General features: G+C 36.3%; 1 protein-coding gene across 28 annotated transcripts in view; it reads left to right on the plus strand.

Moving 5' to 3' along the window:
* The window catches only part of FOXP2 (forkhead box P2), a 612807-nt gene that overhangs the window by 475931 nt on the left and 122287 nt on the right, over positions 1–14589 (plus strand). For 9 of the 28 annotated variants that reach the window (XM_058297221.2, XM_071215241.1, XM_071215239.1 and 6 more), the window contains one exon: positions 14351–14425. The exons of the other annotated variants lie outside the window; for them this stretch is intronic. In XM_058297221.2, coding sequence (XP_058153204.1) covers positions 14351–14425 — 75 coding nt within the window. The remainder of the gene's footprint in view (positions 1–14350; positions 14426–14589) is intronic. 28 annotated transcript variants of the gene reach the window in all.

The raw sequence follows: 14589 nt of genomic DNA on the forward strand, positions 1-14589 counted from the left end.
CCTAACCAGGCATTTTCCATTAGATGTAGTCTGAAAATCACATTAAGAAAAATATATCATCTGTGAAATTATATTCTGAATGCCCCAAAGAGCTAACAAAGGGGTAATTCCAGTTTAAGTCTAGTATAGAGCTTACCTTTTTCACTGAACCCCAATTTTTAAAATGTTCATTTTACTTCCATTAGTGCTGTTGTAAAATTGAATTGAAATCTTCTGTTTTTCTTTTTTGTTACTGCTGTTCTTTAGTTTACCACAAAACTTTTTTGGAAGAGAAATATGCTGCTATGTCAAATTACCTTATTTTCTTGGTAATACAAAGTTTAAATTAATTTATTTTGGGGCCTTTATGGCAATTCAATTCAAAGAAGTTGAAGTTTAATACTATTCTGTTCTTGTAAGCAGAATTTACCATAAATTCTCTCTCTATCCTCATTCCTGCAAACCTCTTTCCTATCATTCTTTTTCTCTCACATTGTCTGTGGTTCTTTGAATGCATTGGAAGACACAATCTTCAAGCTTCCAAGCCACCTCACTCCATTCCATTTGTATACCTAATACCCATTCATTATGACCTTAATTAGAAAACTTTTATATCTCCCAATATGTCATATAAGTACCCCTCCTCTCTGTTCCTATACACCCTCTGCATACATCTGTATTATTTTAAGGTGAATCACTAGTAGTTTGACTTTCCCACTTATCTGTAAACTCTTTGGATTAGGACTCTTCCTTGACTTTATTACCCTATTTTTAACATAGAGTTTTGTGGTCATCCTGCGGAAGTGAGATGGAACCCTATGCAAAATTTGGATTGGATAGCAAGGCTGATGACACTCTACACACCAAGAATTTGAGAGAAAGTATACTATTCACTGTTCCAGCTGCCTTGGCAAGGCAGGAGTGAGCTGGGGCTTTATAGTGGCTAAGGTGGAAGGGATGGTGAACTGGGGAAAGTTCCCATGTGTGTGCATGTGGGCTTTCTTATCAGCTCATCCAGCTGTGGGGCAAAGGGGAAGAGGATTGTGAGGCTTAAAAAGAAGTGAAAAACAGATTCTTTATTATAAGTGACATAAAGTAGGTATTTATTAAGTCTTTGATGAATGAAATAGTGACTGAATTACAGAGTTAGTTATTAGCCTCTATGCCTCAGATATATTTCATGTACCTTCATGTCATGTGCTACGTGTTTCTACTCTTTCTAACTGCTCTAAGCTCTATGTTTTCTCCTTTCATAAAGAAAGTTGTTTGACCACAGCATATTTCTTACATTTCCTTATCTCATCTCACCTCCTCAAGGTGACAAGAGAAAAATCTGTATTTTCTTTTGAGGCTATGAAATAAAAAAGAAGAGCACAAAACTAAGGATTCTAGTGAGCATAAGCTATTTCTGCCTAGCCTCAGTATACCCCAGAAAAAAAAATGCTATACATAGAATCAGTTAATTTATCTGTTAAAGAATTATTATATATTTAAATTTTTTGTCTTCCACTTTCCAGATGTTCACATGAAATCCAGTTCCTTATTTTTTCCCCAAAGAGTTTAAAGTGTTCTCATTTCTCTCTCTTAAAATATAACAACATCAATTCTGCGAGCACTATGGGCATCTTTTGTTTTTCAGTGACTTTAGGCTCACAAAAGATACTTGATTAATATCCCTGGAGATTCAAGTTGTCTTGAACAGGTCTAGGTCTTATCTTCCACACAGACAGCAGCCAGGTTTGTGCCCCATCCTTGATCTTAACCTTACCTGTGGAGACAGACTCTCTCTGTGGGTGAGAGGTGTCCATAACTTTTCTATTCTTGGTTCCTTTGCTGAGATTTCTAACAAGGGTGCCAATTAGTGCCAGTTATGATGGCAGTTTTCTGAGGTGAAATAAGAAGGAGATTGACCAAAAACAGAGTGAAAAATCATAAATTTGAATCTGACTTTGACACTGTAATAACTTTGTTAATTCTATAGTACCTTCTAACCAGGAATTGGTGATTAGATCTTTTATAGGAATGTAAGTGGATTTAATTAATTAATATTAAGTGCTATCAAAATTCAAATCCTCCAAATACCTACAGTGTCTTGATTTAAAGACAATGCCCTCAATAAATTTCATTGTTAATCTTTACCTAGACTTTTTTCTTCATAAATAAAATAATTTCTTTTTAAAAAATTTACACTCTGCTGATCAGGGAAAATGAATGAGTGTATGATCTTAGATTATGATAAGAATAAAAGATTCTTCTTTCATTAATAATCAATTCATTAACAAATGGCCCCTATTGCATTTTTATTGATGTAAAGTTTATTTTGCAATTTTATATATTAAAGTGTGCTTTGTAGAATGTAGTCTGATTTAAAAGCTCACCTTTTAAGGAGGGGAAATATGTATTTATAAAGCTGAAATTATAACAACAATTTGTGATTACTTCATTAAGTTTGCAAGCAGTGAAAAACCCAAGACCATGTGAAATTTCATTGCTCTTTGGTCTGTTCCCTAAAAATGGATTGTAACCTAAAACTTGCACCAAAACATATTTTATAAACTATCCAAGTTTAATCATATTTTTGGCCATGTGATCATTGATTGAAATATTTCAATGTAATATTGCTAGTTTGTATCTCTGATTTCAATTCACAGAATTAGAGAAAAAATAGACATCTATTCTCAGGTTATAGAGTTGTTCACAGAATATAAGGAAAAGCTAAACAAAAATTGGGTCTCACAAAGGGCAAGAACAGAGCAGGAACTAATGGATAGACTCCTTGAATTCCCAGCCATTGGGCTGGATGAACTCCCTTTATTTATTGTATGAATGTAACAGATTTCAAAAATCAATCTCCTGAGAAAGGGGGCTCTGATTCTCACAACTTGTACCACATACTCACCCTTGAGCTAGTCCCTCCAATTTGCATGCTGCATTTAGGAATGGGGTATAGAATGGGGTGGTTCCCAAAGGAAAATACTGATATTGTCACCAAAAAGGAGAATAAAGACCAGGTAAATGAAAATCAACAGATTTCCTCTATATAAGAGGTTCTTAACCTTTTTTTGTTCCATGGACCCCTTTGCCAGTCAGATGAAAACCACAAACCCCTTCTAAGAACGTAGTGGAAGATAGTTTTATGGCACTCAACATTGGCATACCTTTGCATTAAATTTTAGGATTATTCAAAATTACATTTTACAACTTTCCAATAATTTCAATACTTGATAACCTAACATGGTTCAACATCTGTTCAAACAGTCATTTTCAGCAAACATTTAGAAATTTGCATTTTCCCACAGCATCATAAAACATCTCCACCATCCTTACCAACTTTTTGCAGGCAGTTATCCACTCAGAACAAGCTATATCAAAATAAAAATCGGGAAGCAGACTTGGCCCAATGGATAGAGCGTCTGCCTACCACATGGGAGGTCTGTGGTTCAAATCCTGGACCTCCTTGATCCGTGTGGAGCAGACCCATGCTCAGTGCTGACGCGCGCAAGGAGTGCCCTGTCACGCAGGTGTGTCCCCGCATAGGGGAGCCCCACGCACAAGGAGTACGCCCCATAAGGAGAGCCGCCCAGCGTGAAAGAAAGTGCAGCCTGCCCAAGAATGGCGCCGCACACGCAGAGAGCTGACACAACAAGATGATGCAACAGAAAGAAATGCAGATTCCCTGTGCCGCTGATAAGGATAGAAGCAGTCACAGAGAACATACAGCGCATGGGGGGGGAGGGGGGGAAGAGAACGAAATAAAAAATAAATCTTAAAAAATAAATAAAAATCATACCAAGTCCATACTATACTGTGTATTGTTTAATAAATATATCACACCTGCACCAACACATCCACACAAGGAATAAGGCTTTTTGAATTTCCAATTCAAGCTCACGGACCCCTGGTTAAGAACCCTTGCTCTATAGTAAACATGAATTGGTTTTCTACAAGACTGTAGCCTAGTCTTGACAATAATGTTCCTCTCAAAGAATTCTACTCTTTTCAATACCAAGGAATTACAAGACTAGAGAGAGATACAGGGAAATAGAACCAAGTAACAAAGTTGTACAAGACAATTCACTAACTTACACAATTATGCCTTGATTTAAATGTATTAGGGTTCTCTAGAGAAACAGAAATGACAGAATATATATGTACATATATAAATATTAAGAGATTTATTATAGGATTTGGCTCATGCAATCTTGAGGAATTTCAAGTCCACATTCCCAAAGGCAGGCCACAAGTTGAAGACTCAGATGAATGTTTCAATGAATTCCCCAAGAAATGCTGGCTAGCTAAAATAGAAACAGAAACTCTTCTATCTGACTGCTGAAATCATCAATTCTCAACTGATTGGATGATACTTCTCTTATTGCTGAAGGCGGTCTTCTTTGTAGATTGTATATGTAATCAGCCATAGATGCAATCAAGGGACTAATGATTTAAATCCATAAAATACCCTCAAGGTAACAATCAGGCCAGTGCTTGCTTGATCAAACAACTGGACACCATAACCTAGCCAACTGACCCCTGAACTTAGCCATCACACAATGCAATGTATATATTCCTAAAGATTTTATAAAATCAAATTTATTTTTAAATAAGCTTTTACTTTCTGTTTAAAAAAATAAACCTTAATAGTATTTTTAATTTGAATAATTCTCTACTAAGGAAATACTAATCCCTACTTTAATTTTTTAAATTTGGATTCTCATGTTGAGTTTATTATTTATGAAAGATATCAATTTGGCATGTGTTTACCAAGTAAAAAACAATATATTATTTGAAATGTACATGGATCAGTAAAAAATACAAGCCTAAAGATTAAAAACTTTTATGAATTGATTCCTTCAGCAATATTCTCCATGACCTTGGACAATCTTTTTTAAATGACTTTCAATTGTTTGACCTAAGAAATCTCCATTGTGATCATAAGCATTATTCTCCTTGGTTATTCCCTCTTCCCGGCTTACTGTATACCACTACTGTATCTATTCACCTAGATTTCTCCCTGATCTGGATAAATCCCATGATTTATATATCCCATGATATATATAATATTGAAGTTGGAGACATTCCCACTATTCTGTTTGTCTTCTCTGACACTACAGCACTTGTCTTTCCATCCTCCAAACTCTTTACTCTAACTCCCAAGTAAGTTCCTGAATATCAAACATCCAGTATCAGGCAGCGTTGAGTCTCTGATTTCAGCTTAGCCTTGGGTATTACTTAACAGTTGTCTCACTGGCCTCTAAACACCTTAACTTTCCCGTTCCCTCCACCAACTTTCAGCCTTCACTGTACCCTCAAAACTCTTACCTCACTCTATCTCCTTTATTCTCAGTGATTTTGCCTCCCACTTCAGAGGGAATTTAGAGGCCACAAGACAAGAATTCCCTCTGCCTCTCTCATCTCTACTCATAAAACAAACTTACATTGACACCTCTAATGAGGACCATTTCTCTCACAGTCACATCTTTCCAACACCAGTTTCTCTTTCTGTGAATGAAACCTGCCCCTGCTGACCTCCTCCTTGTCCAGTCTGCTGCTAATTTGCTGTAGTATCAAAGTCCTCCCCCTCCTTTACTGTGTTTTCCATCTTTCAAAACAAAAACAAACAAGCAAGCAGAAATCTTATCTCAACTTTAGTTCTATACCAGGCAATCCCTAAACCCCTCCTTCCCTTCATTACCAAAGTTTACACTTTGTTGGGGATTGAATCATGTCCCACACAAGAGCCCTGGTCAGGTTATAGGCCCTGGTCCCCTTTTCCCCTGAACCCTTTTGTAGATAAGACCTTTGGAGATGTTATTAGTTAAAATGTACCCAAACAGAATGGGCATGGGCCTTAATCCAATAGGGCTGCAGTCCTGATAAGCACAGAAACTTGGATACCAAAAAGAAAAGCCACATGGAAATGCTAGAAGTCAGAAGAAAAAGGAGGGATAATGTCATGTGACAGAAAAGCCAAGGAACCCCAAAGATTGCCAGCCAGCCAGAAGATACTGACCCAGGAGGAAGTAAGCCTTCTAGTCTGAAACTATGAGCTGATTAATTCCTATTGTTAAGCCAACCCATTGTATGGTATTTCTATTAGCAGCTAAGAAACTAAAACACACTTCAACTTTCATTCCCTCTTCAACATTTTATGGTTCTATTTCTGTCCATACTACCCTTCTGAAAGTGTTCTATTAAACATCACTGACGACTTCAGACATTTGTATTCAATACTCATCCTATTGGACTCTGTTACAACATTTGAGGTTTGGCACCACGTCTTTGACCATTCTCCTGCCTTTTGATGGCTTTTCCTCATCCTTTGTCCCTGACTTTTTCTATTTAATTTCTAGGTCATTGGAGCTGAACTCTAACTGCACATTATTGTTAGCTGGGATGCTTTTTTTTTCTTTTTTTTTTTAAATGCCTGTGTGCCACCCAGCCTGATTAAATCAGAAATTTGGGGAAATGGCACCATCATTAGTATTAGTATGTATTAGTATTAGTATTGTATTAGTATGTATTTGCGCTCCCAGGTGATGCTGAGACTGCAGATTGAGATATTTTCTTTTTGCTGGACCTTATCTACTCCCTGTGGTATCACCACCTCATAAGGTGGTGCTTTAAAAACTTTTCCTTATATCCTCTTACCTAGCTAGTGATATCACAGTTTTTGTCCTAGTGTCCCTTATCCTTCAGTTCTCTGACTCACTCACTAAGATGGTCTTCCAACTTGCCGAAGTTAGTTACCTCTCAAATTGATTATCCTTTTCTCATTCTCCCTGCTACAGCTTTGGTCCATGCCAGAATCAGCTATCTGGTGAACTTTCAAGCATCCCAATTTGTGAGCCACCATTCTTTCCCAGTTCCAGCTTAAACCCATATCTTCATGCTTTCCTCTAGGTCATTTATATATAAATACAAAAAGTTCTGATTCTGTGTCTCATCCCTTTGAAAAATCTACTAAACTCTCTTTAGCTCAGGATATAATAGAAATTCCCTTTGTCTGGTACATAGAACTTTCTATAATCCCAGCCTTCCCAGACATATCTCTTGTTAGTTTTCCCCATTTCTACCACTTTCCCACATTACCAAAATTATCACATTTCCTAAATACAATCCTAAATCCTTGGAATTCTGTTTCTTCTTTCCCACCTCTTTTTCAAGTAATAAATTCCTATTCTTTCAATACAGTCAAACTGTCTTTTCACTACAGCACTCTTCCTTTCTAATGCAGGGTTTGTTAACTTGGGATCCAAGAATAATATTTAGAAGGTCTGTAAACTCGAATGGAGGAAGAAGTGATCTTATTTTCCCTAAATTCGAATTGCAATTTAACATTTTCTTCTGTTTTAAATGTAGGCAACAAATCATAGAATTACCAATGTCTGTGACATTGCCGCCAATAAAAATTCCAAATAATTCTGTATAACATTATAGTTAGCAAAATATCTTGAAATATTAATGTAAAATTGCAGTGGTTCATAGAAGCAATGTTATATCTTATTATTTAATGCTTAATAAAGAAACCCATCAGTTACTAATTTGCAAATGTGGCTTTCTTTAATATTTTGAAAACTATTTCTGTGTAGCTGATTTCCTTTCTAATCCTTTGTATTTCCTTTTATGCAATTAAAAAAATTTTTCTGATAAGATGAACCTAGATTTCACCAGATTACAAAAACAGCCCTGCAGATGGCACTTACCTTGTTATAACCTAGCTCACAAGGTGATTTTCCCACTTGCTTCTGGAAACAGAGAAAATTTTCATTCATATTTATATCCATATGACTAACATAGTCCATAGCACATAGTAGGCACTTACTCACTCTTGATGAACTGAACAATAGAATAAAAGAATGAAAAATGAGCTGACAGACAAAAATTCTGAATGTGTAAGGCAGCATTTCTCAAAGTGTGGTCACAGATGCTTTAAATCACAACTACCAGGATGCTTGTTAAAAAGGGGCTCTATCCCAGATCTTTGAATCTGAATCTCTAGGAATGTGGTCTTGGGTCTGCAGTTACAACAAGCTTCTCCAGAGACTTTTCTACATACTAAAGTTCAAGAGTCTCTGCAGTAGGGCATATGATACATAGAGGCCTTAAAACAATAAATAAAAGCATTTTGCAAGCCATTACATTTTCCTAGGGTTTTGTTTTTCTTCTATGTTAAATGATTTTTTTGATGGCTGCACTGTCTCCTCAATATCATACAGGATGAAGAGTTTGTCTATGGCAGCAGCAGGAAGTAAGGCAGGACTAACTGCTTCTTTAGGAATGTGCTCATACTGGTTTAATCCCTCTGGGGTGCATGGTCCCTGTTTCTCATTGACAGACTTCAAACAATACACCAACTACTCTGGTCCACTTGTCTTATGAAATACTCAAAACATTTTCCAGACATCAGTTCTCTTTTCACCACCTCCTTTGCCAGAGCCAGGCAGTTTTAAATCTATTTTTTTAAGAGATGAGCTTGGGAAGGATGAAGTAGTTTGGATTTGCAAAGCTAACACATATCGTGATACAACCTGATGGCAGTAAAGCCCTTGGAATAATTTTCATTAAATACAATGAATGGTCACAGCCAACCGAAACAACAAACAAAACATTTTGAGTGGGAGAAAAGCCAATCAATCTATTAAGTTTGATTATTGTTGTACTTTGTTTTGATTTGTTTTGCATCATTTAAAGAGTGTCCATACTTCTTTTTTTTTTTTTAAAGATTTATTTATTTATTTATTTATTTCTCTCCTCTTCCCCCCTCCCCCACCCTGGTTGTCTGTTCTGTGTCTATTTGCTGTGTCTTCTTTGTCCACTTCTGTTGTCGTCAGCGGCCCGGGAATCTGTGTTTCTTTTCGTTGTGTCATCTTGTGTCAGCTCTCCGTGTGTGCGGCACCATTCCTGGGCAGGCTGCACTTTCTTTCGCGCTGGGCGGCTCTCCTTACGGGGCGTACTCCTTGCACGTGGGGCTTCCCTAGGCCGGGGACACCCCTGCGAGGCAGGGCACTCCTTGCGCGCATCAGCACTGCACATGGGCCAGCTCCACACGGGTGAAGGAGTCCCGGAGTTTGAACTGCGGACCTCCCATGTGGTAGACAGACGCCCTAACCACTGGGCCAAGTCCGCCACCTGTCCATACTTCTTGATAGCGAAACTCTTTTTAAGAAATTTTTTACCAATATTTCATTCTGATGTCATTTTACCTGAATATTATAAGATGTTTAATGTTTATAGCATGTTAAGGAAAAATTTGAGCAACTCTTTCATCTAAACTCAAGAAATAATTACAAATAAATGAATAATTAATATATAGTACATTATACTTATAAATTATAAGTAAACTAATCAAATTATAATAAATAAAATATTTTGATTAAGAAAGATGAACATATAATACCTAATTTTCCATGAAATACAGTTTCATTAACTTTACAAAATTATTCTTTTTCTTGAAAGTTACTTCACCTTGTCACTGTATGCAGACACACCCATCTCAACTTCTGACTTTGCTGTGCCAGGCGTCTAAAGAGAAAAACTTTTTATTTATTCATTTGGAAACAACTTCATGAAGAATAAAGTTAGACTGCGAGTTATCTGAATGCAGATATCATGTCTTGGGAAATTTTATCTCCTCTGCAATATGTTATGATATTTCATACACTGTAGGAGTTTAATATTTTTTTATCTGAACAAAACTGAGTGCTTGTCTGAAGTAATATATTAATATTAAGTACATAACTAATAAATATTAAATATGTGGGTGCTAGAACTGTGCTCAGTACTTAAATTAAGGTATTTGATAACTATGAGGGTGTTACTTATTAATCTCTTTCTATAAGAGGGACCTACAAAGTCTAAATAACTTACTCAAGGTCACGCCATTTCTAAGTATTGAGATGGGATCTGAACCCAGACAGACTGATTCCAAAGCCGATTTTCATATTTTTAACCCTAAATTACTTACTCTTTATTGTTTTAATAGACAATTACAATGATCCATATTTAACTGAAGAATAGATTCTTTCTTAAGGTAATATTGAGAGCCTGCACAAGTACATTGTCCTGGCCTTTTCACTGTTAAGATATTCTTTGGTGCTTATTTTAAACAGATGCAAACACTTAAAATATCCATTCACATTGTGTTTCCCTATGATTTGCTGGAATATGTCAGGTTGCCTCCAGGAGACCTATTTCTAAATGACTGACTTCATTTGCCTTGCTACTCTTCTACAGACCAGCAACCGCATGGGTTTGTGAAAGCACGAATGGTCAGTGGTATATTTGCATCCACTGCCAACATTCTGTCGCTTTCTGTTGTTAAAACCTCTAGGGCAGCCATGAGAACTTGGTGGGTTTTTCAAAGCACAATTTCTTCAGCCAAACCTTTTGGCCTGACATGATGATGGGCTAATGGTAATTCAAAGTTTATTCTCACATACTTTTAACTCCAGGAGTTATTCATTGGGAGTTACTTAAAAGGATTTGCCTTCCAAATTGTTTGCTTTTCTTCTAAGTTATTGGTCTTCAGTAAACTTAAGTTGACCACCTCCTTTCAAAAATTTCGCTTTTTTACTGTTTTTTATTGCTTGCCAAACTCTTGATTACTTAAACTGTGTACATTTTAAAAACAATTTTGCATAGAAAGGGACAGGGATAGGGAAAAATCACTCTGAGTGCTCAGCAGGGGGCAGTCCTGTGTCTCTTGTCCTGGAGGCTAGATCACTAACAGTGCCATTTATTTCCATCTCTGGTAACAGGAATGATTTGGCATAGTCAGAAAATGAGAATTTTGGTTAATCAAAGAGTCTGGCTCATGAAAATATAAGAAATCATGGATTTTAGAGAATTATAAAATAATGAAAATATACCTTACAGCAAACAAAACATAACAATATTATCTTTGATGATTCATGAAATATTTCAGAATCTTGCCTTAAGTTAAGGTTATTCCCATGTTTATTGGTTAAAATCATATTTGGGAAATGTTTTAGAGACAATTCAATAAAATGCTGGATTATACTTAGATTTACTAAAATTATGTGTCTGAGTCATTTGAGCTAACAATGGGGAATAGTAACATTCTCTTTCACAATAAAACCTGAGGTTAATTCCATCCCCAAACCCCAACCTTTACAAGAAAATGAGTAAAAACCTCCATCTTATAATGAAATAGATCCTTCTGATATTTTTGGCAACTATATCCCTTAAATGGTCTTATAGTATTCCAGGTTTCTATGACAAACAGGTTTCTATGGCTCAAACAATGGGAATTTATTCTCTCACGATTTCAGATGCCCAAATCAAGGCTCTGCTTTCACTCAGGGTTGGTAGCTGTATTAGTCAGGGTTCTCTAAGGAAACAGAACTAACAAGACGTCTGTAAGTAGTATGAGATTTTATAAAATTGTCTCATATGACCATGGAGATGCACAAGTTCAAATTCTGTAGGGCAGGCCGCAAGCCAGGGACTCAGATAAAAGTCCTTGTTGACTTCCGCAGAAGATGCTGGCTGTCTGAAGAAGAGATGGAGATTCTCTCTCTTAATGCTGAAATCATTTCTTTTAAAGTCTTCTACTGATTAGATGAGATGTCACTCACTGCTGATGGCAATCTCAGTTGATTGTAGATGTAATCAGTCATAGATGTCATCAACTCATTGATGATTAAAGTCCATGAAATGCTATTGTATTAGAGTTAGCCCAGTGCTTGCTTGACCAAACAACTGGGCACCATTACCTGGCCCAGTTGACGCATTAGCCTTCCTATCATAGTAGAGTTCTAGTACTGACTTGTTGCAATCCTTGGGATTCCTTGCCTTGCATCTCTGCCTCCTGTCACAGGGCAATCTCTCCCGTTGTGTCTGCTCTTCCAGTTTCTGCTGACTTCTGGCTTCTTCCAATGTGGACTTCTCTGACTCTGGCTTCCAGTTTCTTCTCTTTATAAGGTCTTCAGCAACATGGATTAAAACTTATCCTGATGCAGCTAGCCACATTTTAACTAAAACTATCTTCAAAAGGTCCTATTTATAATAGGCTCACATGCACAGGGACATGGATCAAGAATAAGGATGTGGTTCTTTCGGGTACATAATTCAATCTTCTACAAATGGTAATTACACTCTTTCCATAGCACTTGGAGTATTTTTTAAAATCTCTGTACTTTTTCATTATCTTTAAATTTCCTGTTTATTTGTACCTCTCCCCTATTAACATAAAATCACCACAGTACTGAAACTTACTCTTCTCTATATCTTGCTTTCTGACTCCATGATTGAGATGGCAAATCTTCAGTATCAAGTATTTTATTAATGTTGGAGACACAAATTATAGCATTTAATTTGGGTGACCTTGAATGAACTTAAGATGATGTCATGTATTTATAGAATTTAATATTCATTATTCAATATAAATGGTTTCAAAGCAGATTTAGAATTCTTGAGATGCTTATGCATTTTTTGGTTTTATGTAGATGTGTGTCTATTTGAGTTTTTTTGTTCATATGTTTCATTGTTATGGTGTGGAGTAGCAGTTCATTTTTAGGATGCTTATGACCTTGTTAAATAGCAGTCCAAAAATTGTGTGGCTTGTTTTGATTTTAACCAAAGTTACAGCTGCCTAACTGTAAAGCAGTCAGTTTCTCTTATTATGACTAGTTCTTCAACTTGTACTGTTTTAAATTGCCTGCAATTAGCATATTTCAACCTTATTTTTAGGTTTAAATTGCAGTGTGAGAGTGTACTCTCCTCTTAGCTAATTAGTGCTATCAAGGAACAGTAGGTTACCTCATTAGTACCATGTGCATTTAATTAAAGAAGAGAAAATTGGAGTTAACCTCATAGTTAATATTTTCACAGAGTGCTACAATGCCAACACCTTCAATTGGAGTCACACCCCTGTGTATCTAATTATGCACTGGTGCCAAATAAGGTTAGCAAGGGTACTACAAGGCTGTTGACAAAATAATTTAGATGAAAACGTGTTTGTTAGATTCTGACAGTAAAATATAACTTGAATATTTTTCTTCCAATCCTCATCTGCCAGTATCAGATGACATACCTCTTCACAGGAAACAACGAAAGGGATATTTTGGAAACAATTTTTGCTGTTTGAAATAGTGTTGCTCTTATCTTGAAGAAAATGGCATATAGTCATGTAAAGTATATACAATCCATTTCTTAAACAGAGCCCCTGAACTTCAGAGATGTATTTGAAAAGAATTATTTATAAGATGTAATATTTACATGCATCAAACCACTACAAATACTCCCTGACATCCTTACCACATCCCTCCTTGTCTTTCTTCCTTTTTGGTATAGTTATAATTTCCCTTGTGTATCTTATGAATGGGGATCATCCTTTCATATCACACATGAAGTCTAAAGATGCCTTGTTACATGGGCTATTCAAATGCAATGAAATCCTTCTGCCCTTCAGACAAAATCTTTGAAATGCCTGATGCTACTTAAGTAAAAAATGACATTCCATGTCATTTATCAATAAATAATCACTTTGCATTTGCAGATAAAAACTGTACACTGTACATCTGAGTGTATACAATCATTTTCAATGCAAATGGCACATCAACAGGATCAGAGATTATGGAACTTGGCTCCATAGCCTTAAATACATTTCCATGTCAGTATTACGTTGTAGTGACACATGGTAGAGGCAGTTAGAGATTCTTGTATATTCTCATGACAAGATAGGATTTATTTTCACTTCTAATGGTTAAACTTGATAATGAGTCAGCACTTAGCTTTTTCACAAATACCATCCCATACTCTATAATTGTAGTACCATCTAAATGGACATTGGCCACTATTTTAACTTAAAAATGGGAATTTAAGTTCCAAAAGCAGGAACATGGTAGATAATCAATGAGCTTTTGGTTATTGGTGAATTCATCATGATTCAGAGATGTGGCTTTACATCTGCCAAATTTTTCCTTTTTTTTGTTTTGTTTTGTTTTCTTTTTTTTGCGGTATCAAGAGATGGGATTGAACCTGGGGCCTCATATGTGGGAGGCTGGCACTCAACCACTGAGTCACACTGGCTTCCCTAATTTGTTTTTTTTTTTTTTCATTTGTTTTGCTTGTTGTTCATTTTTAGTTTTTCAGGAGGCATTGGGAACTGAACCCAGGACCTCCCATGTGGGAGGCAGGAGCTCAACCACTTGAGCCACATCTGCTCCCCCTATTTTTTCTTTTAAACTATATTCATACTGGCAGTGAGACAGAGATAGAATAGTTGATGTTAACATATCAAGGTAATAATTCCAAAAATAACTTTTAAAAATGATAATGTGCGGCATTAGCCTAAACCTTAAGATTGGGGGAACAAAAGCCAACTTCTGATTCTCTTTGTTTAACCTAGGAATTGCTTCCAGAAACAAAATTATGTGTCTGTGGCCTCTCTTCTGGTGATGGGCATCCTCACAACACTTTTGCAGTAAGTCACACTGGGCAAATAGAACTGGAGCTACTAATCACAAGGCCATGGACCCAACCCCACTAAATCAATTACCTATGCTATTCTATAGGAGCTCCTTTCCATTGATATCAAGAGATGATTAATGTTAAGATACAGATGTAATTATTTGTATTTCTGTTACT

This window comes from Dasypus novemcinctus, chromosome 5 (assembly GCF_030445035.2).
Source record: "Dasypus novemcinctus isolate mDasNov1 chromosome 5, mDasNov1.1.hap2, whole genome shotgun sequence".
Classification (NCBI taxonomy): domain Eukaryota; kingdom Metazoa; phylum Chordata; class Mammalia; order Cingulata; family Dasypodidae; genus Dasypus; species Dasypus novemcinctus.